At 42.5% G+C, this 24219-nt stretch overlaps 3 protein-coding genes and 1 pseudogene across 3 annotated transcripts; 2 read left to right on the forward strand and 2 right to left on the reverse strand.

Moving 5' to 3' along the window:
- Window positions 1-3451: 3451 nt before the first annotated feature.
- On the forward strand, window positions 3452-5510 carry LOC115674898 (thaumatin-like protein 1). The gene is made up of 3 exons (XM_030597420.2): window positions 3452-3819; window positions 3970-4648; window positions 5138-5510. The coding sequence occupies exons 1-3, from the start codon at window positions 3735-3737 to the stop codon at window positions 5367-5369; spliced, it is 996 nt and encodes a 331-aa protein (XP_030453280.1). The 5' UTR covers window positions 3452-3734; the 3' UTR covers window positions 5370-5510.
- A 2551-nt stretch (window positions 5511-8061) lies between these two features.
- On the reverse strand, window positions 8062-13400 carry LOC115674986 (endoplasmin homolog). Its single transcript, XM_056317198.1, has 15 exons — window positions 13243-13400; window positions 12829-12949; window positions 12559-12712; window positions 12393-12473; window positions 12126-12237; window positions 11915-12041; window positions 11701-11839; window positions 11012-11129; window positions 10662-10867; window positions 10340-10555; window positions 10069-10234; window positions 9690-9834; window positions 9444-9594; window positions 8847-9251; window positions 8062-8577 (listed from the first exon to the last, which is right to left on the reverse strand). Exons 1-15 carry the CDS (start codon window positions 13307-13309, stop codon window positions 8266-8268), a joined length of 2520 nt encoding a protein of 839 aa, XP_056173173.1. The 5' UTR covers window positions 13310-13400; the 3' UTR covers window positions 8062-8265.
- Window positions 13401-19555: 6155 nt separating this feature from the next.
- Window positions 19556-20749, reverse strand: LOC115675128 (uncharacterized; annotated as a pseudogene).
- On the forward strand, window positions 20512-21527 carry LOC115674917 (uncharacterized). Its single transcript, XM_030597437.2, has one exon. The coding sequence runs from the start codon at window positions 20809-20811 to the stop codon at window positions 21187-21189; it is 381 nt and encodes a 126-aa protein (XP_030453297.1). The 5' UTR covers window positions 20512-20808; the 3' UTR covers window positions 21190-21527.
- Window positions 21528-24219: the final 2692 nt, after the last annotated feature.

Consider the following 24219-nt stretch of genomic DNA (forward strand, 5'->3'; position numbering starts at 1 on the left):
GCAAAGTGACAAAAACTTTCGGGCCCAAAGCCCACGTAGCTCCTTAAAGCTTTCTCATCTAGAAAAGATTTTTGCAAATAATCTAATGAATCTTCAAAGTAATATTAATATAAACATAGCACTCGCAATCGTGCGTACGAAGCGAGGGTGGAGGAGAAAATTAGGAAAGGTTATACGCGGGCGAATGATCATAAGTCCGGTGCCATTTTGTCAATCACATTGCATTTATCCTGAACAATCATATTGAGAAATATACGTATTTTCGCTATAAATTGTTGCGCACCCGTAAAATCAGAATATGCTTTTTCTTTAAATTCTACCTAAGTCCACATTTTGAAAAGTCGATACAACACTAAAGTAACGTAATGTATGTCTAAACATAATCAGCTTCCAAACTATAGACCACTCGCACGTGAATGTTCGGTTTAATGCCCCCCAAATTTTGCCATTTACTCCACTATCTCTTGGGCAAACCCGTCTCTCATGCCCCCACCATGATGCGAGTGGGGAGCCCAAAACAGACGATACGGCTAAGACGAAACCCGAATTACGCAAAACCCGAGTGGCGTTTCTTGAGGGTGGATGATAAAACTGGGTACATATATATGGGTGTTATTCAACACTTTTCAATTCTAAGGAACGTGTCCATCTTTTCCCAAATTGAAAGATGATAGATATAAAAAGAGGAAAGGAACATGGAAAGGAGCAATTATTACGTATCATTGAAAAGGAAAATAAATAAATAAATAAATAAAAAGTGCAATGATAAGTTTTGGGGGGGCCGGCGGTGGAAGCGGATCTTGGGCTGGAAATGATGAGGAAAGTGTCTCTTCTGGGGGTTCCTCCCCTAGCCAACCACCGATCGACAAGTGGCGACGCCTGGGGCGGTGCTTCCACCGTCCCCACGAGCTCTCTCGATCGTCGATCCCATCATGGCAACTGCAAAGATTTGGTCGTTCCCATGCTCTCTTATTTTTATTTTTTTTTTTCTTACAAAAAAGTACCGAGGTTGGAGAAAACAAAAGCCTAGAGCAAACAATTTGAAATTCATAGCAATTGAATGCGATACGAAATGCTCGAATATGTAAAAAGGATGAGGAATTGGCTTCGTCTCTATATAAAATTATAATCGCGTCGCGCGCTGTTGTTCTTAAATTGAGGTATAGTGTGTGGACAGTTAATCAACTAGTGATCATGATTCAATTTGTCAAGGAAATGTCTTTATATGTTGACACTCGCCCTATGGAACAGCTTTAAATATGTCATCACTTCAACATGTGTTTCATTCGTCGATTTCTTTATTTGCATTAGAATCAGATTCTCTCGACCGAAAATCACAGAGAAAACAAAAACAAAGAAGAAAGTTGTTTGAAACCATCATGCAAAAGTCAGAAGATTCTCAAACATGCATGGTGCTCGGGACACGTCGATCGATTTAAGGGGCGACGATTCGGAGTTTTCGACTCGATCGGGATTAAAAAGCTAAACTAAAGATTCTCGGGTTGATTTTAGCCTCCGGATTGATAGCTGTCCATGTCGTTGTCGTAATTTAATATTGATCCGATCTGATTTGACGATGAATCGGGCGTCTTAAGGAACGAATTTGAATGAAAGCAAAGAGGCCATTTTTTTCAAGTGTGAATACCTTGATCGTGACTGAGTTACCAAGAGAAAAACAGCCCAGCGCAGAATCAGATGCAAACTGTCTACTTGATGTTTCTTGATTAGGCCATTTTCCAATTCATCAATAGAGAAAAGACAAAGAAAATTAAGAGAGAAAAACGAGAGTTTCTTGGCTGCTTTTGAGACAAGGAAAGTGATGGATCCACACCATCTTTGCTTTGCCTTGCCCCCTCTACCAAAAGCTTTGACATGGCCGTCCATCTTACTTAGAAAAAGGTTTAAATTCACGATGAAAGTGTCACGTAAAGGATTAAGTGTAAATGTGTAATTATTGGCTAAAGTTTTGAACTTTAGTGATGATAAATTTGTCCGGATAAAAAGGAAAGATGAGTTTCGATTTCACTCGACGAGTGGCATGTGTGTCGAGATTCGTATTGGATAAACTTTTTCTTTATTCAAGAATAGATAGGAATTTGTCATTGAATTTTGCTTTGACTTTTTTCCAAAAAAAAATAGGAACATTCACAAAATGTAAATGGTGACACATAAACCCAAGTATAATTTCTCATAACTTTTGAAAATTCAAATAACATTTGAAATTTAACGGGAAAACGAAAAGTTCATTTCAATTGAAACGGTGGTCATGGATAGAGGTGTGCAAAGGAATCGAGAACCGCCCAGAACCGAACCGAGCCGAACCGAAGTAGCCCAGAACTGGCGATTCTCATGGGGACCAGTCCGATTCCCAGTTTCAATATACTAGAACTGGTGAGTACCAGTCCGATTCCTAGTTCCAGGCGTAGAATCGCCCACCTATCCATCCGAACCGATCAGTATATATATATTAAAAAAAATTATAGCTCACTTTCAGTAAAAGTGAGTCTTTCTTGTTTGATTTTTGTCATTTACCCTACAGTCCTACTCATGTCTCACGGTCCTCAAAATAGGAACAAAAGGAAGAAATCCTAACCTCATCTTACTCTCATCATGAGAGTCTCGCGCGGCCAATCCTTCAACTCTGTCGCTGCATCACAGACTTGCAATCGCCTCACCTACGGCTCTCCCTCACATCTCGCATCAGGCTCTCGCCTCACCTTCAACTCTATCGCTGAGTTGCAAACTCGCAACCTAGTTAAATTTTCTGCGTAAGGGTATTCATTCTTTTTGCTGCTGTTGGCGAATTCGAATTCCGAACTTAGGTGCTTCAAATTATGTTGAAGTTTAGTTCGGGATTGTTAGTTTTTGACTTGTCGATACCTTTTGCTCTTGCTCTAGCTGTCACTCTGGGTGATTCTGCGCTTACTTGAGTCTCTGTTAGCAGATTATTTCAAGGAATATACTTGGTCACTATGTTTGTAGTCTGGTTATAAATCTGTAGGAATTGGGGACTAATTCCGTGGACTCACTAGAGAACCGGACCAGACCGGCAGTCCAGTTCCTGATTTCAATTTTTCAAAATCAATTCTTAGTAGGCGGTTCCCGTTTTCGGGGTGGGAGGAACCGTTTACCCGGATAATGCTCACCCCTAAGTATGGAAGTTATTTAGGAAACGATAAGTTTGACACCATTAAAGAAACTCGATAAACTAAAAACTTCGTGCACTCTCTTTCAACACTGGGTCAAATGTTCATTCAAATACCAAATGGGCCCCGCACACCGTAAAGTTTGACCACAGTAAGAAAAAACGACGTGCCGTATCACTTGTCATTACACAACCGCAACACCAAACTCATCTTTTTCCCCGAACTGCCAAATTGTACACTCTCTATTTGTATATATAGAGTACCCACATGAACCTGCTGACACAAAACTCCTAAACACTTCTCTCTCTCTCTCGATATCTCACTTTCTCTTTTCTTGAAGTCTTTGATCCCTTCGCAAGTTATTCAAGACCTCATTTTTTATGGGTGAAACCCCCCACCACTTCTATCTCCACCCTTCTCTTCCCTCCTCCAATCTCATTGACAGTTTCTCTCAGCATTCTCGCTCTCATTCTGATTGCTGTTGCTGTTGCTCTCGCTCCTCTTTGTCTCCAACATCAACCTCATAAGACCCAGCCTTCCGAACGAACGTCAACCAGTTAATCTCATATCCCATCCATTGAACCCCAGATGCATCCGGTCCTCTGTTCTCAGCCGTCATCCCGATCTTCTGTTCGTAGTTACATTTGCCTCATTCTACTTTATTTATGTAGAGGTGAGTAAAGCTCATTCCGCCATCACTCTCTCTCGTTTTTAATTAAAGAAACTTCATTTCAATGCAGGGTTTTTGTTCTTCGTTTATGCAATATCAACATTTTATGCCCATGTTTGATCGAATGAAACTTTTGTGGTGCTAAATGTACAGGCATATCAGGAGCTACATTCACTCTAATCAACCGGTGCGACTTCACAGTGTGGCCGGGCGTTCTGGCCAATGCGGGCAGCGCTGCATTGGGCAGCACCGGGTTCGAGCTCCCTCCTGGCACCTCGCGATCCTTCCAAGCTCCCCCGACCTGGTCTGGCCGGTTCTGGGGCCGAACCGGCTGCAGCTTCGACCCCTCAACCAGCCAGGGTAGTTGTGCCACCGGGGACTGCGGCTCCAACCAAGTCGAGTGCAACGGGGCCGGGGCAGCCCCACCCGCTACCCTTGCTGAGTTCACGGTCCAAACGGGCGGTGCCCAGGACTTCTACGACGTTAGCCTGGTCGACGGGTACAACCTGCCCATGCTCGTGGATGCGAGCGGCGGGTCCGGTGCGTGCCTTTCCACCGGGTGCGTGACGGACTTGAACCAGCAGTGCCCGGCCGAGCTGCGGGACGGCTCAGGCCAGGCCTGCAAGAGCGCGTGCGAGGCATTCGGGAGCCCCCAGTACTGCTGCAGTGGCGCATACGGCTCGCCAGACACTTGCCAGCCGTCAATTTATTCGCAGATGTTCAAGGCCGCATGCCCGAGGTCATATAGTTACGCATATGACGATCGGACGAGTACATTTACATGCACCGGCGCGAATTACGCAATCACATTCTGCCCTTCATTATCAGCAAGGTAGGGAGTTAACTGAGAATTTTGAGTCTCATTTCTGTTAAAAGTAATTTGCTTATGATTACTAACTCTGGCAAATTAATTTATCATCATCAGTACTTTAGATCAAATTATTGAATCGAGCAGAAAGACGTTATTTAAATTGCAAGATACAATTGTTCCATGTTACTTTTGCTTCCATACCACTCATTTTCCAGCCATACACATGATCGATTCCCTTTTGTATGCAAGAAGCTAACATGGCATATTTCTTTAGCTTGTCATGCACAAAATGGACGGCTCAGATAGGACTTTGTTATATAATATCACATACTCGTACGAGCACGTTGCTCATCAGATACTCAAACAAATAGAATAATGCTCAACCTATAGTTTGCACATCTAAGAGGAAAGTTCGAAGATGCTTTGCTAGATTTAAATGTTTCCAAGATTCTGAACCATGTGAAATGATCTATCAGCTTCTAATCTGCTGTTCTTTCGAAAATTTCGCAGTCAAAAATCTGCCACGGACGGGTCTTCGAATGCCGGAACGACAAGTGGAAACAGCTCGGGAACAACCAGCTCGGGAACAACCGATTCGAACCAGAGTCATCCGGACGACAACCCTCCATGGTTACTGGGTTTCACCATCGGAAACTCGAGCGGCACCCTTCTCTCTCGTTGCGATTGGCCGTGGCTTCTGTCTGTCATCGTCTCTCTATCTCTCTGTTCTCTACATTCGTAATTACTCTTTATAACACATTGTTCCACATACACAAGTTTTCAGTCACACCCTTAGACTAGAGGCCAATATTCGAGGCGACCTTGTGTAGATATTTCGAATGCTTTGTTGGAAACGGTAATACGAACTGTTTATCTTCGATCATTTGTTTTCGCCCGTTCGGCACGATTTATACTCTCAGCGATCTGTAAGTAAGGAATTACGGAAAGGAAGAGCCTCTTGGAGGTGGAATATGGTTCTTGAGAATGATATATTAAAAAAAAAGGGGGCTGTTCTGTATCATTCAAAGGTGTTCGCGCGCTCTGTTGTGAATCTGAAGAAATTTGGATGAGTGATGGCCACGGCCATAAAGAAGCCCACTTTGCTGTAATCGCAAGCCTCATGTCACTTCATTTTTCATCCCAAGAAAAACCAAGATAAAGAAGTGAATGAATAGGAGAGAAAAAGTGGATTGAGTTTAAACTCTGATCTATTTGCTAGCCGGTTGGAGTGAAACGATGACATCAAAAGTGGAAAGAGACACTAAATGCAACTATCAAACGGGCAGAATTGGATGAATCTAATCTTTGGAGAATCCAATCTGTTTTAATTGTTTGGAAAGTGGCTCTAGTTGTTTCATTCTAAGAAAAATGGCACAAGTGACCTCCGAACTTTAATCCATGTGCAATGTCAACCCTAAATTTTTAATCTGTTTTATGTAATCCTTTAACTTTAGCTCAACACGCAATATCGTCCTTGAATTATTATTCTGTTTAATACGATCCTTTAATTTTTTGTACATGTTCAATTTAGTCTCTGGATTAGACAATCCAAAGATTAGATGAATCCGGGGACATATTAATCTAAGGACTAAATTGAATATTTACCAAAAATTCAAGGATCACATTAATTGAAAATTTGGGAACGATATTACATATTGAGTCAAAATTTAAAGATGTTTATTCTATTGAATGGTGATAGTACAAAGCGTGAAAGGAAAGGGATCGCTCATATCTTCTACTAACAATGTGATGTTGGAAGACAGAAGATTCTGTGGAGTGTCAAAAGCTTCGATTCTTTCTCCTCCCTTTTTGATTTTTAGACCCCCTAGTGTCCTGCAGGATGAGGCAAAGCAAGGACAATGACTAGACTTGGGAGGGCATGAGCCACCCAACTTCCTAGTCCTCGAACGAGATTCTAAAATCCCATGAAGGGGACTCCAGATTTGATGTTACGTGGTCCTAAAACAAGATCCTTTCTTGCCTGGTGGAAACAAGAGGGGGATCTACCTCTATGCTAAGGATGAACAAATCCACGAGCTCATTCGTCGTTCCATCTAGCGACCGAAGGAACGGTCCGGGGATGGAGAGAGACTTTGCAATTTAGTGCGCTTGTATGACAACCAAACATGGTTGTAGCCGCTAGTGGCTCATTGGCCACGGTGTACTTCTTCCTTTGATCGACTATTAAACACAAGTGCCTCAAGCCGCCCACTAAGGATATATGTAGTAACGTTTCTGTTCCTAAAAACAATTTCTGTTCTATTTCTATTCCCTGGACGAGTTTTTGAGCAAAAAAACACATTTAGTAACTGTACAAAATCTCTATTCCCGAAGTAGAAAAAGAGCATAAATGCATTTGGTATGATATTAAAAATTTCTACTCCCAATTTTTTCATTTAATTATAAAATTATCAATGGAGACTTAATAATTCATGTTTGGATAAAATTAAACTAGAAATAGAATAAGAACATATTATGATATATAATTAGATGACCTTAATACAATCATAAAGAAAATTAATCTGTATAGACAAAGCAAATACCGGGTGGTGGTCGAGAAAATTGCAGTTTAGGGGACTTAACAATTCATGTTTGGATAAAATTAGACTAGAAATAGAATAATGAATTGGATGACTTTAATACAATCATAAAGAAAATTTCTCCTTATAGACAAATTAAATATCGGTTTTAGGGATTCGGATTTTGGATATTGCGGTTTGGGATTTAGGGTATAGGGTTTAGGGTTTACAGTTTAGGGTTTGGGGTTTTATGGTTTAACGTTTTAGGATTTAGGGTTTGGAATTACAATTTTAAGGTTTAGGTTTTAGGGTTTCGGGTTTGGAGTTTTGGGGTTTAGTGTTTTAGGTTTTGGGTTTGGGACTTTAGGGTTTGGGTTTTTGGGTTTAGGATTTGAGGTTTAGAAGGTTTAGGGTTTTAAAGTTTAGTGTTATGGATTTTAGAATTTGGGTATTGATGTTTAGGGTTAAGGTTTAGGATATTAGGGTTTAGAGTTTGATGGTTAAGGTTTTGGATTTTAGGTTTTGAAGTTAGGGTTTGAGGGTTAAGATTTTGGATTTTAGAGTTTAGTATTTGGAGTTTTAGGATTTTGTATGAAAATATCTTATGTAAGAGAAAGAGTGATTTTGTTTCTTTATTGTTTCTTTTTTTGTCCCAAAATCAGAAAAGTAAATTTTTTTTACTTCTTATTTCTATTCCAAATTTATTCCCAGGCCACTACTCTCCCGTTTCTGCCGTGCGCTCATCAAATGATCTCAAATTCTTATGACAGAAACAAATAAAGAAAAGTTCAGCCACCCATCAGCAGGAAGTAGGATCCGCGTCAAAGAAAAAATAAACTAGCTTGCAAATTAAACTCGAATGATCGAAAAAAGGCCTCATCTTGAGCGTTCTTGCGGAGGTGAAGAAGGCTAGTAAAGAAAAACATCCCTGATGATCATAACATTACAGCTATCCTACCAACTCATATGGTTAATCCCTCTTCCTGGACATTCAAAAACCCAGAGAATCTAAACGCAGTGGATATCAGATTTCGGGTTGCTCACTAGAGAAACCCTCTTTTTATCTAAGGAAAGATCCTCCCTTCAAAAAAGGAAATCCCTGAAACCGCCACGGGAATTTTACAACTCGTCCTTGGCTTCAGCAGTTTCAGCATCTTCATTAGCATCCGGCTCGTACTTGGCTTCAGCAGTTTCAGCATCTTCAGTAGCATCAGGCTCGTCCTTGGGAGTTGCTGAGGCTTCCTTGGATTCTGTCTCAGCTTCTTCAGCATCATCGTCCTCTTCAACAGCAGCATCTGGACTAATACTTAGGCCGGATTTGACGGAATCGTATATCCGGGAAGCGAAATCCTTCGGGTCGCTGAGCATGAAACCACTCTCCATGAGTGCTGTTTGGTACATGAGCTGGGCTGTATTCTTTACGCTCTCATCCTGTAGAGCAAGCAGACCATCATTAAGACAAACTCTGAGAAATCCAACTCATTGAATGCTGTCTCGCTATAAGCTTCCAAATCATATCAGACAAGATAAAACAGTAAGTGGGAAACCAAGGGTATACAGAGGTTGATTGCACAGGGAAAAATGCAACCATAAAGAAACTTACATGGTAACGTTATTTCATTTCAAGGTTGTGCAAGTTAGTTAGTTTAGCCAAGAATAGACAGAATACTAGTTAAAGTAATTATGAAATCTATATGTACCTCAGGGTCCTTCACCACCCTTTCTCGAAGCTCCTTGATGATTGGGTGTCTTGGATTAATCTCAAGGACCCTCTTTCCACGCATATATGCCTGCTTGCTAGCATCCGATAGGGTCTGTGACTGCATGATCCTTTCCATGTTTGCACTCCATCCATATTTTGAAGTCACCACGACACAAGGAGTGTTATCCAAACGATTGCTTATCTTCACGTCATCAACATTGTCACTGGCAAGCGCACCCTTCCACCATTTAGTCAGCTCCTTGAAGGACTCCTTGAGGTCTTTATCTTTTGAGCCTTTTCCGAGTTTCAAACCCTCCTTGGACACGTTCTGGAATTTCATATCTTCATAATCCATTAGGTACTGCATCAGGTACTCATCCACTGGATCAGTGAAGAAAATAACCTGCAAAGCGAAGACACAGACACCCATCAGCATCAAAACTCAACCACCATCATAAGAAAAGACTGACATGAATTATATTGAGAAAGGTAATGTACAGGAAGGGTAATTAACTCATTAACCCTGCACCTAATGTCAGCTGAGGATTAAAGAAAATTAATAGTTTTGCACAACAAAGAAAAGAAAAACACAAACCTCATAATTTTTCTTCTTGAGTCTCTCAAGGAATGGCGACTTCTCCAATAGTTCCTTGCTGGTTCCTGTTATATAAAAGATATCCTTCTGGCCAGATTTCATTCTTGAGATGTACTGGTCCAGTGAAGTTAATTGACCATCAGACTTGGTACTGCAGAAATAATAGGAAACAAAAATAAGTGATCAGCCAAAATCATCCGGTCCCATATGATATTTAAAAATGCAACAACAGACGACAAATCATACCTCTCAAATCTGAGGAGCTTAGCCAACCGGTTTCTGTTAGTGGCATCTTCAATTATACCGAGTTTAATGGACTTGCCAAACTCATTCCAGAATTTTGTGTATTGACCTTTCTTCTCATCATCTTCATCGACAGATTTTTCAGCATCTGCTCCCAACGGCAAAAAATCCATTAAGCAGGCAGAAAAATATGAATTGGAAAGATCATCAAACTGTTTGAATGAACAAAAGACTAGCCCTAACTCGTAACAAAGTTATCACAACTTATTAAAGCAATCCCTCAAGAAATCTAGCGATGCTTCAGAGAGGAGAAGTAAACATTAAATTTCATGACATATATTCATATACAGAGGAGATGTTACTTCAAGACGAAAGACGGTACCTTTCTTGTCTTTGTTGTTAGCATCTTCCGGGTCCTCCTCAGCAATCTTACGGATCATATCAAGTGCCTTCCTGATAAGTTTCTTCTTAATTGTCTTCAAGCTGCTGTGTTGTTGAAGCATTTCGCGCGATACATTCAGGGGCAAAGTGTCGGAATCAACAAGACCCTGGGAAACAACACTTCTTTGAGAAACGCAATCTAGAAACCCATATTAGAAAACCAAGTTTCTCATTATGGATAAAAGAGCTAGAACTAAGCAAACTCTGGTTACCTTCAAAAAGTTCAGATACTTGGGCAAAAGCTCATCAAATTCATCAGAAATGAATACCCGTCGAACATATAACTTCAAGTTCGATTTGTTGGAATTGTAATAACTTTCATACAGATCCTGAGGTGCTTTAGGAGGCACAAAGAGAACAGACTTGAACTCAACATCACCTTCAGCAGTAAAGTGACTCCAAGCCAAAGGCTTCTCATCACTGAAATCCTGTAGAAAGATGAACAATTGATGATGAGGGACTATCAGAGGAAAGTTAAAATTTGGAAGAAGAAGATGATAATGAATCATCCTAGTCGCAGAAATAGTCAATTACCTTTGCTAGAGAGTGATAGAACTTCGTGTATTCCTCCTCAGTCACCTCCTTTGGATTTCTGAGCCATATAGCTTTCACATCATTCAAAAGTTCCCATTCATAAGTAGTTTCCTTCACCTTCTTAGTCTTTGGCTTTTTCTCCGCATCGTCATCTTCAGTTTTCTCAGCGTCTTCATCCCCTTCTTCCTCAGAAGAGCTGGTTTCCGCTGTTTTTATTGATTAGGATAGAAGGTTCATGAGTACGCATGCAATAGCAATCTCAAAATACATTGACATGAATATCACTAAATCGAGTACAAAAAAAATATATTAAAATTGAAAATATAGTGAAAGTCTTTCAAGATACGCACATGATTCCTCTTCATCGCTTGATTCGTCCTCGTCTGCCGGAACTTCCACGTCAACCTCTTTGCTTGCCCACAAATTGATAGGGAAGTTAATGAATTCAGAGTACTTCTTCACTAAATCCTGCAGAAGACAACCGGTGCTAGATGTTACCAAACCATTGTGTCATTAGTGAGGAATCCCATATACAAGATTGAACACCCCTAGTGGCAAGGTTAAGATACTCCATAACTTTCATGAGAATTCGGTGCTGAGAACACTGTAAGAACTACAGACGCAAGATAAGAACTGTATAGTGTACGATAACATAATAACCAGGAGGTTCTTTGGTTCTATACTGGCTTTATGATGCTGAAGTACAGAACTGTGCTTAGGGGTAGACAGTAATGACAAAATCCGCTCAGACTGCCTATGGTGACAATAGAACCTCAGTGAAGGAACATCACCACAAGAGAAAGAAGACAAAGGCATAACTGGCATCAAATAAAAAAAAATTAGTATTATTGACAAACACATCCTTGGATGCAGCTTGTTCAGAAGAAAAAGTGCATATCTAGCTCCAATCCTTTAAGTTATCAGTGCTAAATATTTGGAGAAGAATAAATGAGGCAAGGGTTGCAGAATATCCCAGAGTCTACAGTCCCTAAAAACAAATGGAACCTAGTTGTGACCCTGCTTCAAAGTAGAAATGCACCTTTAATTTGCTCTCTTCCAAGTATTCACCCGCTTCCTCTCTTAGATGCAGTCTAATCTCAGTTCCACGTCCTAACGGCTCATTCCATGTGTCCTCAGAAATTGCAAATGCCCCATCAGCCTTTGATTCCCAAACATACCTGATAGCCAGACAATAAGATATCTAATAACTGAAGGCAGATAATTTGATAATCCCAATAATGCAATCATCTTACTGTTTGTCATCATTATGTTTGCTGACGACTTCGACGTAGTCAGCAACAAGGTATACGGAATAAAAACCAACTCCAAATTGACCAATAAGGTTCAGATCTCCACTCGTCTGCATTTTCTCCACAAATGCTGCGTGAAACATTAGAATTGAATGAATAGGAGTTCGTTCAAGTAATTGAAGCAACCATCACGAGCTTGGAAATATCAAGGCACCTGAAGTTCCAGACTTGGCAATTGTTCCCAAATGCTTAATCAGATCCTCTTTTGTCATCCCAATACCTCTGTCGCGGATGGACAGAATCTTATTTTGTTTGTCTAATTTAATCTACAGAGATAAACAAACCCACCAGGTCAGTAACTAGTCAAACCCCGTGTTAAACACATTTTGAAATCATGCATTGACTAGAACAGCTAAGCCAGTGGGTTTGACCGATCAATACAGGAACACAAAAACTAGTTGGGAAAAGGTTTCAAACCAACCTGGATCTCGAGCTTAGTATCATCGCCCTCTCCCAATATCTCCTTGTCTGTCAGGGAAAGGAATCGTATTTTGTCCAGAGCCTGAATCAACAGAATCATACATCAGCCTTTATCCAAAGACAGAAAGGAAATAGTGCAAACTACAAAAAGAAGAAAAGCGTCGTACATCAGAAGCATTGGAGATCAATTCCCTAAGGAAAATGTCCTTGTTGCTGTAGAGCGAGTTGATGATGATGTCCATGAGCCGAGAAACCTCAGCTTGGAACTCAAACTTCTCCGCACTGCTGCGGAGCGACCTCTTCGAGATTGACTCCGCTTCCCTGGACCAACATCAAATTCCCAAACTCTCAATACACACGCCCACGCAGAAGACCCGTAAAACCTTACGGCGAAACTAAGCAGAAAGTAAGGGGCGAGTTCATCGGCAAACACCGACCTTTTGACGACGTCGGAATCGGTGGACAGACCATTCGGAACCGCACCGAGCTTCTCCTCGACCTTCGGGGGATCGACCAACTCGTCCGAATCACCCTCCGCATTCGCGCGCAGCTTCCTTCCTGAACCACCACAGATCCATCCCATCAGCAACACTTTACTCTTACTTCTCAAACACGCGCGATGATTTGGAAACAAAACCAAATCTACCCGCGACTAAAATCCCCAGCCACGCCTAGCTATACACCAACCCAATCGATCGCTTCTTCCTCGCGGTGGTCCGCCAAAAGTTCATCAAGCGCAAATACGAGGATCTAAGAAACTGGAAAACTACGCCGGAATCCTCGCGGCGAAGGCACCGATCTGAAATGCCATTGCCTCGACCAAGAACCTCGAAGCCCTAGGGTTTTCATACCTTGATCCGGAAGCGCGCAGAGGAGGAACAGAACCAGCAGCACGGACGGGATCGTCCACTTCGCCATTGACGATCTCTCTCCCTTCGAAAGACCTCCCTCCTGCTTCGACTTCCCAAGCTCACTCCTTTCTCGGATGATTAATGCTTCCCCGCAACCTTGTTTTATATATATATTTAAAGCCTCACGCGACTTCCGAGCCTACGAGGCCAGGCTGCTGCGATTGGCTGGATTGGTCCAGCGCGGACGATCCGACGGCCCAGAGCTCTTGCGCCGAAACGTGGCGGGCGGGTATTGGCTGCTCGATTCGTCCTCGACGTGGAGAAATGGGGCCTTTTGTGTGTAGTGTGCGGAAGGCCCCACGGGAAGACTCCGAGAGTCAAAGTCGCCCATCGGGTCTTGACCGATCTGATTGGTTACTGGATGCCAGAGTGGCGGGATCAACGGCTCCCATGCAATTGGCCAACGTGGATGAGTTTCTGGATTGCTCTTCCGGGGCGTTTGTCCACAGGGCAGAGCGTATCCAGCACGGGAATTAGAATTCCGTGCACTTCGCCGTGCACAATAATTTTAAATTTGAAAAGTTTATTGTTACTTATCTCTAAGATAAATATTGACCCCAAAAAGAAATCTTTAAGATTTTCACTTGACAAACATGATGATGGAGTAGGTCTCGAATTAGAAAATATCCGTATCATAGGTAAAATGGCAAAAGATACCAAAAATCCTAAACTATGCTCGCTATGGCACATCTACACTAATCTTTTTCTATTACACCAAAAATCACAAACTTATACATGCGCGACACATTTACCCTTCGTCAAAGTTCTGTCGATAAAAATCGTTAAAAATATGCCTACAAAGATGCCAAAAGGGAACGTTATTTTGGCTGAAAAAACATATAACGATACCTTGACAAAGGATAAATGTGTCATATAGGTACAAGTTGAGGGGTTTTTTATGTCACAAGAAAAATTTTAGGGTAAATGTATTACGATAGGCATAGTTTGGAATTCTAAAAGAATTCAGGGTAAATGTGTTACGGTGAGCATAATTTGAGATTTTATGTGACTTTTTCTCTAAATAAAACGAGACACTCATTAATCATTTCTATCTGCTCGTCGGTAAAATCGTTTTCTGTATCGTAATAACTACACTCGTGAAGTATATAGAGGACGGGACTTTAAAAAGGGATAAAACTAAAACAACAGAGCCAAAGAGCATGGTGTCATTAGACTAGTGTGTTAATCCTCTAAGAGGTAAGGGTAACCATGTATTTATGAAAAATTCAATCTTTTATTTAAACTAATTTTGACTCGTATTCATTCGACTTCCATAAATGATATAGATAAAAGAGAAAGGAACCAAAAAATTCTTTAAAATACTAAAGAAAACTTAATTCTAAGTGATGATGAAAATTTTAACTAAATAATAGATATGAAATGCATGACGTACTTACGTACTTAACATTTTTTGAACTAGCACAACAAAAATATGAAAAGTATGGAATAAAAAAATAGCGATGAAAAGATGGAAAACAAAAAAGTTAAAATTAAGATAGATCATGTCATCCTAGAAGTTAAAATTAGCACTATAAAAAACAATTTAAGACGCGCTTGCCCATATTCTACGGTCTCACCGCTCTCCTTTTGTCCTTGTTTTATAGAATCGGAGCAAATGCGACTTTACCATCATTGCGTTGCAACGACTTTACCATGACTTGCAAGCGATACTCTCATCATAGATGTTGCTGAAAAATGTTGAGACTGAGATTCCACGCATAATCATGATTTGACTGTCAAATGTATTTAATAATTCACATGACATCTCATATTGTACCTAGGGGTGTCCAAAAAGCCCGAGTCGGCCCGGCCCGACCCGCGCCGGCCCGACCCAGCCCTAAAATTTGGGTTATTTTGGGGTTGGGTATTGTCTATTTTGGATAGGGTTTTTAGGTATGGGTATTACTAAGTTTGGATAGGGTTTGGCCCGATCCATTGACACCACAAAAGCACCCATGGGCCACAGTCCACACATCTCCCTCTCTCTCCTCAACTCAAAAAAATCAACACTTTCTCTCTCTTCTCTTTCTCTCTCTTCTGTATCTTCTTCTTCTACGACATGATCTAGGGCTTCGGGGATGCTCTTCTCCTTCGCATTCTCCTCTTGAATTCGTGGCGAGATCCGCTTCCCCCCCCCCCCCCCCTCCTTCCTCCGGTGCATCCCAATTTGATCTTATTCGATTTGATTGGGGTTTCGATTTCCTTTCATCTGCTCCTCCTGATGGGACCAGAAAGTTAGCGCCTTTGCTCGCCGCTCCCCCGCCGTTCCTTCGATCGGGCCTTGGCTCCGGCATCCCTGCAATCGTCGATTGAATCCTTCGGTTGTGGATTTCCCTTTTGGTGTGGGTGGTGTTGTTCTTCAGGGGAGAAAGCGGAGACCTTTTTCTGTTTTGGGACATCACTTTTCATCGATTGGGACGGTTCTTTGCCCAATTTAGGCTTTGCCTTTTGCTTTTGCGTTTTGATTTGATTCATCTCGGATGGTGAGTTCGGAGGGATTGAGGGAGTCGCCGCCCCCCGTGCCGACGATGGCAATGGCGGCGAGGCAATTCGGGGTTACGAAGCCGATTTCGGTGTTGGGGCCCAACGAAGCCGATGTTCAGAGAAGCATGGAGTTGGAGAAAGATGAAAAAACTGGAAAGGTCGTAATTGAGTGACGAACACGAAACCCGACCCGACCTAACCCGACCCGACCCAGACCTTGGGGTATATGCTGAACAGGGCCTTGGGCCGGGTCTGGGCGGGCCAAGCGCAACCCTATTGATTTTGGGTCAGGTAGGGTATCATGAAAGCCCGACCCGACCCGACCCATTGACACCCCTAATTATATCTAGCTTTTTCACATATATATATATATATATATATATATATGTGTGTGTGTGTGTGTGTGTGTCTGTGTGTGTGTGTGTGAGTATACCTAAACATGGATATATTTAATTAGAGAGATAAATATTCTATTTATAAGCGTTGGCCGTCGTGGTCCCACAAAATCTTACGTTTTTAGAATATCCATGTGTGATTATTATGGGTGTTAAACGGGTCATAAACGGGTCTATAATTTTTTTAAACACAATCCACTTCTATGACTCTCTCTTCATTTTCTCTCGCCTTCACTCACCCCCATACTCTCACCTCATTTTGGGTATGTAATTTCCTAAATTTGGCTAAATATGAAAGTATTTTAGGTCAAGTATGGGTCACTAGATTTATATTGTATGAAAATTAAACGGGTTAAATGGATTTATTTGGATCGGATTATTTTCCACTCGATTCAACTCACCCGTTTGACAAATTTAGCTGATGTATCGGAGCCTTAATTGTTACGCCTCAATTTAGTCCTAATTTCTTCGTCTTATCACTCCATTTATTCTATTGTCTGCTCCCTGATAGCGCAACTGTTGGCGCGTCGAAATCCACTGAGTTTTTACCGCACCCTCTTATTCCATGACCCCGTTTTCCTGAAATTGCACTTGTTTTGACTTCACCGTGATTAAGTTAAAGTAGAATTATATCTTAGCCCCACCAATCTAATCCGCCTTTCGAAATATTGGCCCGTCTGGCTAGCCCACTTGCAAATTCAAGTCCAATCCAACTCAAATGCATTCATTGTAACGCTTTATGAGGGGCCTATCTGGAATGTGTTCATTTCGATGGAAACGAATAGAAAGAATGATTGCTTGAATCACTTACAAAAATGAACAAGCGAAAATATTTTCATTGTTAACAAAATTGTTCATATCATTTTTTGAAAAATATTTTCCAAATCATTTACTCTCCACAAAATAAATAGAGTCGTGGTCTTTGTTATTCAGACGAGATACCATATACAAATTCCAAAGTACATCAACATTATATACGAAAAATGGATAAAATCCAACTCAAAAGAAGAAAGTAGAGAAAAATTCAAGGCATGACACTTCCGGGAAACTTTCTTCGTGTTAGTTATTTTCCTGCTGTGGTGCAAACGATTTCAATGGAAATACACTCAATGCCTTTCGTAAGTACACAATGATGCACTTAAAAGCATTTGTCAACTACGAAGTATGAACTTGAACCCAAAAATTAATATATAGAAAAGGCTCATGCTACTTCCACGGCTATATAGGCTCTGAGCATGACTTATTCGAGAAAGAGGCAAAACTACCCTTTCGATATCGATTATTATCGTGACGTGTCAATAGCAAGTAATACCATTTTAGTTCGCCAAGAAATAAATAGATGTTAGGAAACCAGTTTTCTTAATCAAATCCTTCCCAGGGATAGATTGATGGAGACTTGAGACTCGATCTCGTTTCATTAATTCCATTAGTTACAAACTATTTGCAAACTCATTTGTAGATTTTTTACCCAAAATTAGCATTTTTTTTCCCTTTCATTCAATGGAAAAAGTACAAGGAAAACATTCGTGTATGACGCTCAATTCAATTCAGTGTCGCAACTTTAAATCCCTCATTTAAGTTTGATAACTCGGGAAATTCGATCACTCGAGGTACATCGAGCACCGGGCTTGCCGAAAAAGCCGGTTTGGCATTATCGTAGCATTAATTAATCCTACGCGGCTCGCCAGAGAAATCCTCCTTTTATAGATAAACCAAACAAAAAGTTGGCCCATGTCATGTCATGGATCGGCCGTTGGTACGATGTCCAGATCTTTAATGCGTACATTTCGTTATCATAAGATGCCAAATTTCATAAATTTTAAAGATAAGGGAGAATTGGTACCCTATAATTTCAAATGCTACCTACCGTGAATTATACTATCATTACAGTGCTGCTAATAAATTTTCGCACGAATTTCGTAAGCTTCTCCAGATTGTTTCCACCGACTACTTCCCTAATCATACTTTCCACATCATGAATTATTCAATTGCTATAGTTTCCAATTCATCATTTAGAACTTCTTTTTTCTACTTTCACGTGCTTTCAACTGCTCCTTTCCAAACCGCGTTCAAATTGGCAATCTCGGTTTCCAAGTCCAGTCGCGCCTTTTTTCAAACCTTCCTACCTTTCTTTCCCTTGATAATCTGTTTCCAAACAAAGGCAACTACGGTCATAAAAAGGAAAGATAACACAAATAGTTTATGAATTTTGGCCCAAAATACAATGTGGCCCCCAAACTTTTAATTTGTTCAATGTGATTCATGAATTTTAACTCAATGTGTGTGATCCTTAAAACTTTTAATTTGTTCAATATATTCCATGCACTATATGAAAATATTGAATGTAATCCTTTCATTAATTCAATATTAGAGACTACATTGAATATTTTCATATAGTTCAGGGATTATACCAAATATTAGGTTAAAATTCAGGAATTATATTGAATATATTAAAAATTCAGGGATTATATTACATATTAAGTCAAAGTTAAAAGATTACTTGTATTATTATTCCTAGTTAAAATTCATGGGTGTTTTTTTTCTTTTTGTTCAAATCCTGGGCGACGAAGAAAAAACGCACGCACTTCAATACATGTCTCATATTCTAATATAATTTCGAAAGTGTTACAGTATATTTTTCCTCGGGATAAATGTCCACCTGGTTAATTAATAGCCGCTTTAAAAAAGGAAAAGCGAAGGGGATCAATTTGCGGTTTCCTAGGACTCCACCGACGGAACTACCACTGGTAGTGCCCAAGGCTGACACTATTGACTTTTTGCCTTTTTGGGGTCGGGAGGGGAAACAACAGCGTCCCGTCCTAAAAACGGCGTCGCCCGGTCCGCCTTGTCCCTCGTCGCGTGTTCTCGAGAAAAATGGAAATTCGGAGAAAAAAGAAAATCGGCATTCAGAGCACCGATCTGACGAGAATTCCTAGCGCGGCCACGTCAGCGGCTCTCCCGTCGTGATCCCGAATCATATCCCGACTCGTGGCGGCACCCCATTGGACTGTCAAAAGACCCGGTGGGCGTAAGGTGCATTTAATATACCACGTAGGATTTATAATAATCCATACAGCGATCGACACGTGTCCGTAGCGGACCCACCTGTCAGACAATTGTCTCTCTCTCCCATCTCCCTCACGCGCTATGCTCTCGGTCTCCTCTGCAACCCCCCCTCTCTCTCCTCTCGTCGGCGTCGTCTGCCCGGGCCGACGACGCCGACGCCGCCGTCGAGCAGCGGCAGCGAGTGAAGCGCCGAGTACATTTGATGGCGGCGACGGAGATGGCGCGTCTTGCGCAGCCTCGGACGGACGGCGAGCGCGACCGCGTCCACGAAGCGCTCGTGGAGCTCGAGGACTAGCTCGTGAATCTCCTCTGCAACCCCACGCCCAACCCCCCCTCTCTGTAAAACCTTCGCGCATGCCTGACTTACGACTAGCTCTGCTCTCTAGTCCAACGAGCCACGCCACCGCCTCCGCCTCCGATCCATCTCCGGCGACAACTTCCGAGGTATTCAACCTTCGGGGACTCCGGAATCATGGGACTTGTCGTACACGACGTAGAACCCGTCGTCCTCGCCGACGACACAAGAGTACCAATCGTCGACGCCGAAAGCCGGGGTCGAGCTCGTCTTCGGCTTGAAGACCAACCGCAGCAGCTTCTGGATCGACCGTGAGATTCGGGAGTGCTTCTTCGCCGTCGTCGAGGTCGCCGGTTGCGGCTGCGGCTGCAGAGGAGGAGGGGGGAAGGCGCGGCGGTCAGGGTAGTGAGCATGGATAGGGTGCGGGCGGAGATGGCGGAGCCGAGCTTGAAGGACTTGAGCTTGAAGAACTGTGTCGAGCGAAGAAAGAGAGAGAGAGAGAGAGAGGGGGGGTTGGGCGTGGGGTTGCAGAGGAGATGGAGAGCAGAGCGCGTGAGGGAGATGGGAGAGAGGGACAATTGTCTGACAGATGAGCCCGCTACGGACACGTGTCGATCACTGTATGAATTATTATAAATCCTATGTGATATATTAAATGCACCTAATATTTTCTCGTCCTCAATACCTCTCTGCACCCAGCTTTCCCCTTTAAATAAAAACAAAAAAATAATAATACAAACAACCCCTAAACTTTAATATAATATAATTTATTCAATATAATTCTTAAATTTTAGCTTAATATGTAAGGTGATTCATAAGCTTTTAATTTATTTAATATATATTAAATAAATTAAAAGCTTATGAATCACATTATATAGTAGATCAAAATTTAAGACCGTTCGTTTTATTTTCTTAAAAGAAGAGGAATAGAAAGAAAGAAAAGGTGAAGATAAGCTCGAACTCCGAAGCCTCGCCCCAAAATTCACTTCACTGCTCCTCGCCGAAACGCCGCCGTTTCCCCCCGAATACCAACTCCTTCTCCTCTCACACGCACTCCTAAAATCCCCGACACACCGAACCAAAAACCCACAGCCGTGAAAACCCTCTTTACCTCTTTTTCTTCTTGTTCCTCAGTCTCTCCGTTGAGATTCCGAGGTCGTCATCATCATCATCATCATCATCATCATCACCCACCACCGTTATCCATTGATTCCGCTCGCTCCCCTCGAAGAAGAGAAGGCGAGAATCGGGGATTCGGATACCGATATGGCGGTGTCGGACGCGGTGGTGGGGAACCTGACGACGATCTACGTGGCGGTGATCGCGGCGATCAAGGCGTACGGGCTGTTGTCCGGCCGCAGCTTCGGCGGCGGCCTCATCCTGGTCCTCTCCACGGCGGTGGTGGGCCTCATCCTCGTCGCCACGCTGACGTGGGACGTGTCCCAGAAGGCCGCCCACGCGATCGCCCGGGACGACGACGACGACGACCGCCCCCCCCACGAGGTGTCCTGCAAGGGCGGCATCTGCTGGCACGGCGTCGCCGTCAAGTCCCCGGCCTCCCAGGTCCGGTTCCGCCTCCCCCAGCATCAGCAGCAGCAGCCGCCGCCGCCGCCGCCGCCGCCGCAGCACGGCGCCGCCCCTCTGTGAATACGACGTCGATTTCCGCCCTTCTTTTTGCCCATTTTCTTCCTTTCTTCTTTACTTTTTCTCCCATTTTTTGTGTTTAGTTGAATGAATTTTGGTGACGGGATTGGGATGTGAGGTTACGCTGTCCGCCGTGGTAGGATGCAGAGTCTCTGTCTACAGCTGGTCGGCCATCGTTCGTCGGTCATCCAAGCTTGGGTTTTTCCTTGTCGAAAATCAATATGGGTGTTCTCTCCTTTTCCTCCTTTTCCTTGCAACATATCGAGGGAAAGAACGTGTATACTTTCTTTGTGAGATAAATAAAGAAGGCAAATACGAGTGGAATGTTACGTGGGGTCTGACGCCTGAACGCCACCTACCGTTCGCCCATCGAGATGATTCGTTGGTGTGTTCTTTCCAAGAAAGATGATGGCAATGACGACTTAGTCAAAGCGCTGCATGATGATAAGTATCGTCCCCGAATTCTGAATCGGGGTCCACCCGGAGCGAGCGAGCGAGCGAGCGAGCGCGCGAGCCATCCGCGAGCGATTTGGCAGCAAATTGCTGAAACTCGGCTTGCGCAGGAGCTCTTCCAATGGGGGAGACGACAGTCAACATCGATCCTTCCCATCGATGGCCGAAAGTGGGGACGCCCCCCCATGATGCGTTCGTTCGGGGCATCTTTTGGCGGTCTTTAATTGTCCCCCATTTAAAGTTGCCGGTTCGTTTCTCGGGGGCGCGTGGGGCCCTTTGCCGTTTGCGGTGGGAGGAAAACACCTTTCGTTCATTAATTGGACCGATTCTGATTGGAGCCGAGCGTCGCATTAGTGTCGTCCATTGACTACAGAGCTCGCGACTTGTCGCTGCTAAGTTTGGATCTTTAGATGCTCTTGCTTTGATGCTAAACCCATTTGGGGTGTTTTGAGAGGGGAGAGGGAAGAACATGTGGGGTCTCGAATTTGAAGGGTTGCGATTCAGTCAGTGGTTAGGTAAAGCTGTTATGGCGATTCTTAGCTCTTTTAGAAGGTTAGGGAACAATTAGAATTAGGTCATACGTATCCTATGTTGATTTGACAAGTACTTGTCCAAGGAACGATATACATGTGTGATCATTAATGTAATGCGAATTCGCTTGTGAAAGGACATTTAAGTGATGGTAAGACGAGATGAATTTACATTTAGTCTCCGAAGGTAAGATGTTTATGGAACGAATTCGTTGATTATGTTGAATTACGATTTTTCACGATCTCGTGATACCATGTCAGTATGGTATAATCCGTTTATCAAGACATTTCATAATTGTCTTTTCGGTAAATTTGAGGCGGAGACCCTCGTTGGTTTGCTTTTTATATAGTAAGGACGAGCATCATAAAAAACGCAAATCTTGATTCAACAAATGGCAAGTTAATGATGAGATGACCCTTTCCAAATATGGCACAAACTCTAAATTTGAGTTAACAAGAACATTAGAGCATCGGGTTTGGTGTAGGAATAGATACTCCAGTCACCATCTTTGTGCTTTGTCAAGATGTGGGGAAAAAACGCATTGAACCCTCCTCAAATTTTGCAACTTTACCGCTCTGCATCCTCTATTTTAAGAAACGTATCCTTGAACTATCGGACAAAATCTCATCTTTAAAGAGGCCAAACTACCCTCCTTTGCAATAACTAATCTCTAAAAACCTAACCAAAATTCTAACTCCCAATAATTACCTAACAAGACCACACGCCGTGACCTGCAAATCCAGCTGCCTTCGACCATCTTCCTTCCTCGTCTCTTGTATCTGTCTTCTCGCCTTTGATCGTTGTATCCCTCATTCTCTCCTATGTTATCTTGTGCGCCGTGCGTGACACGACCTCGGATGACGGTGGCGAGGTCGCCGAGGTAGGGACCTCGATCCGAGGTCACGACAGCCATAACGACTGCGAATCCAAGGTCCTCGTGGCCCTCCTCAGCCAATTGATGGCCCCCCGGAAGCCCTAACAAGTTGGGGAGAGACGCAGAACACGGAGTGCGTGGGGCGCACACGGAGGGAGAGAGAGAGAGAGAGAGAGGGGGGCAACACTAGTGCCGGCGACTTAACTATGCGTTTGAAGAATGTGTCCGGTTTTTCTATGTCAACACATAAAAATGTAACCGGCGATTTGGCTAATAAAATCACATGATAATCCGGCGCATAGCGAGATCTTGTGCCTAAACGTGAAAGTGAGGACGTAAAAATGTACTTTTAAATACAGATGTAGCAAAGTGGTATTAAGTGGAAAACTCGGGATGATTTTTTTTTTATAAATTTGCCCAAGATGAATCATAGCACTTTATAAAAATGGTCAAATCGTAATAATAGTCAGTATAATTATCAACATACCTCATAAATATCTCACATTTTAAAATGGAAGCAAATCTCTCCCTTTTAACAATCACGTAAATCTCTTTTGTAAGCTAATCTTTTATTTCTAAGTATTTATCTCTATACACGCAAATTTAAAACTCTCTTTCGCACAGTGTCTTTTAACCGGGGGTACCGAGCCAACAAGTCGGTTAAGAAAACATTGTGCGAAGCACCGGTCGACCCAACATGTGCCAAAACACCACCTCATCACCTCAGGTGCGGGAGACTATTATACTTGCATACCTGGTAATAGCCAACTGAAGCTGACGTGGTGTCTGCCTTCAGCACCTAAGGCCCCCTAATTCCCTCTTTATCTTTGTCTTTCCGAGAGAATGGAAGTACGGGAAGTGATATTGGGAAGTCCCACCCCTTGAGGGTTCTTCCCCGTGTTTCTTCTCTTTTGAGCCTTTTAAGGACATGCTCAGGTCCATCGCACACTCATATGCATGTCCTCTTTTACTAGTGTAAGAGTGAATGAAGTCATAAAATGGAATTAAGATGCTAAAATACAAAATTTTAAAATTTTTTATCTTTATGTCCAGTGAATTGGATGGATGCAAGATTAAAATTGCATGTCCCTAGGTAAGCCTCATATATAAATTTAAAACACCTTTCCTCGTAAACTTAAAATATTTTGACGTGTCATCGCATAATGAGATATACA

The sequence above is a fragment of the Syzygium oleosum genome, unplaced genomic scaffold (assembly GCF_021117445.2).
Source record: "Syzygium oleosum isolate NSW1041296 unplaced genomic scaffold, Sole_v2.1 Sole_v2.13, whole genome shotgun sequence".
NCBI lineage: Eukaryota > Viridiplantae > Streptophyta > Magnoliopsida > Myrtales > Myrtaceae > Syzygium > Syzygium oleosum.

Bases quoted from the DNA above. Each gene is read 5' to 3' on its own strand.
- LOC115674898 (XM_030597420.2), top strand. From the start codon at position 3,735: ATGCATCCGGTCCTCTGTTCTCAGCCGTCATCCCGATCTTCTGTTCGT. The intron at 3,820-3,969 runs GTGAGTAAAGCT...CTAAATGTACAG, and splicing joins TCTACTTTATTTATGTAGAG to GCATATCAGGAGCTACATTC. The intron at 4,649-5,137 runs GTAGGGAGTTAA...AAAATTTCGCAG, and splicing joins TGCCCTTCATTATCAGCAAG to TCAAAAATCTGCCACGGACG.
- LOC115674986 (XM_056317198.1), bottom strand. From the start codon at position 13,309: ATGGCGAAGTGGACGATCCCGTCCGTGCTGCTGGTTCTGTTCCTCCTC. The intron at 12,474-12,558 runs GTACGACGCTTT...CTGTTGATTCAG, and splicing joins TGATCTCCAATGCTTCTGAT to GCTCTGGACAAAATACGATT. The intron at 10,868-11,011 runs GTGCGTATCTTG...CAATAAAAACAG, and splicing joins AAGCGATGAAGAGGAATCAT to CGGAAACCAGCTCTTCTGAG.
- LOC115674917 (XM_030597437.2), top strand. From the start codon at position 20,809: ATGGCGGTGTCGGACGCGGTGGTGGGGAACCTGACGACGATCTACGTG.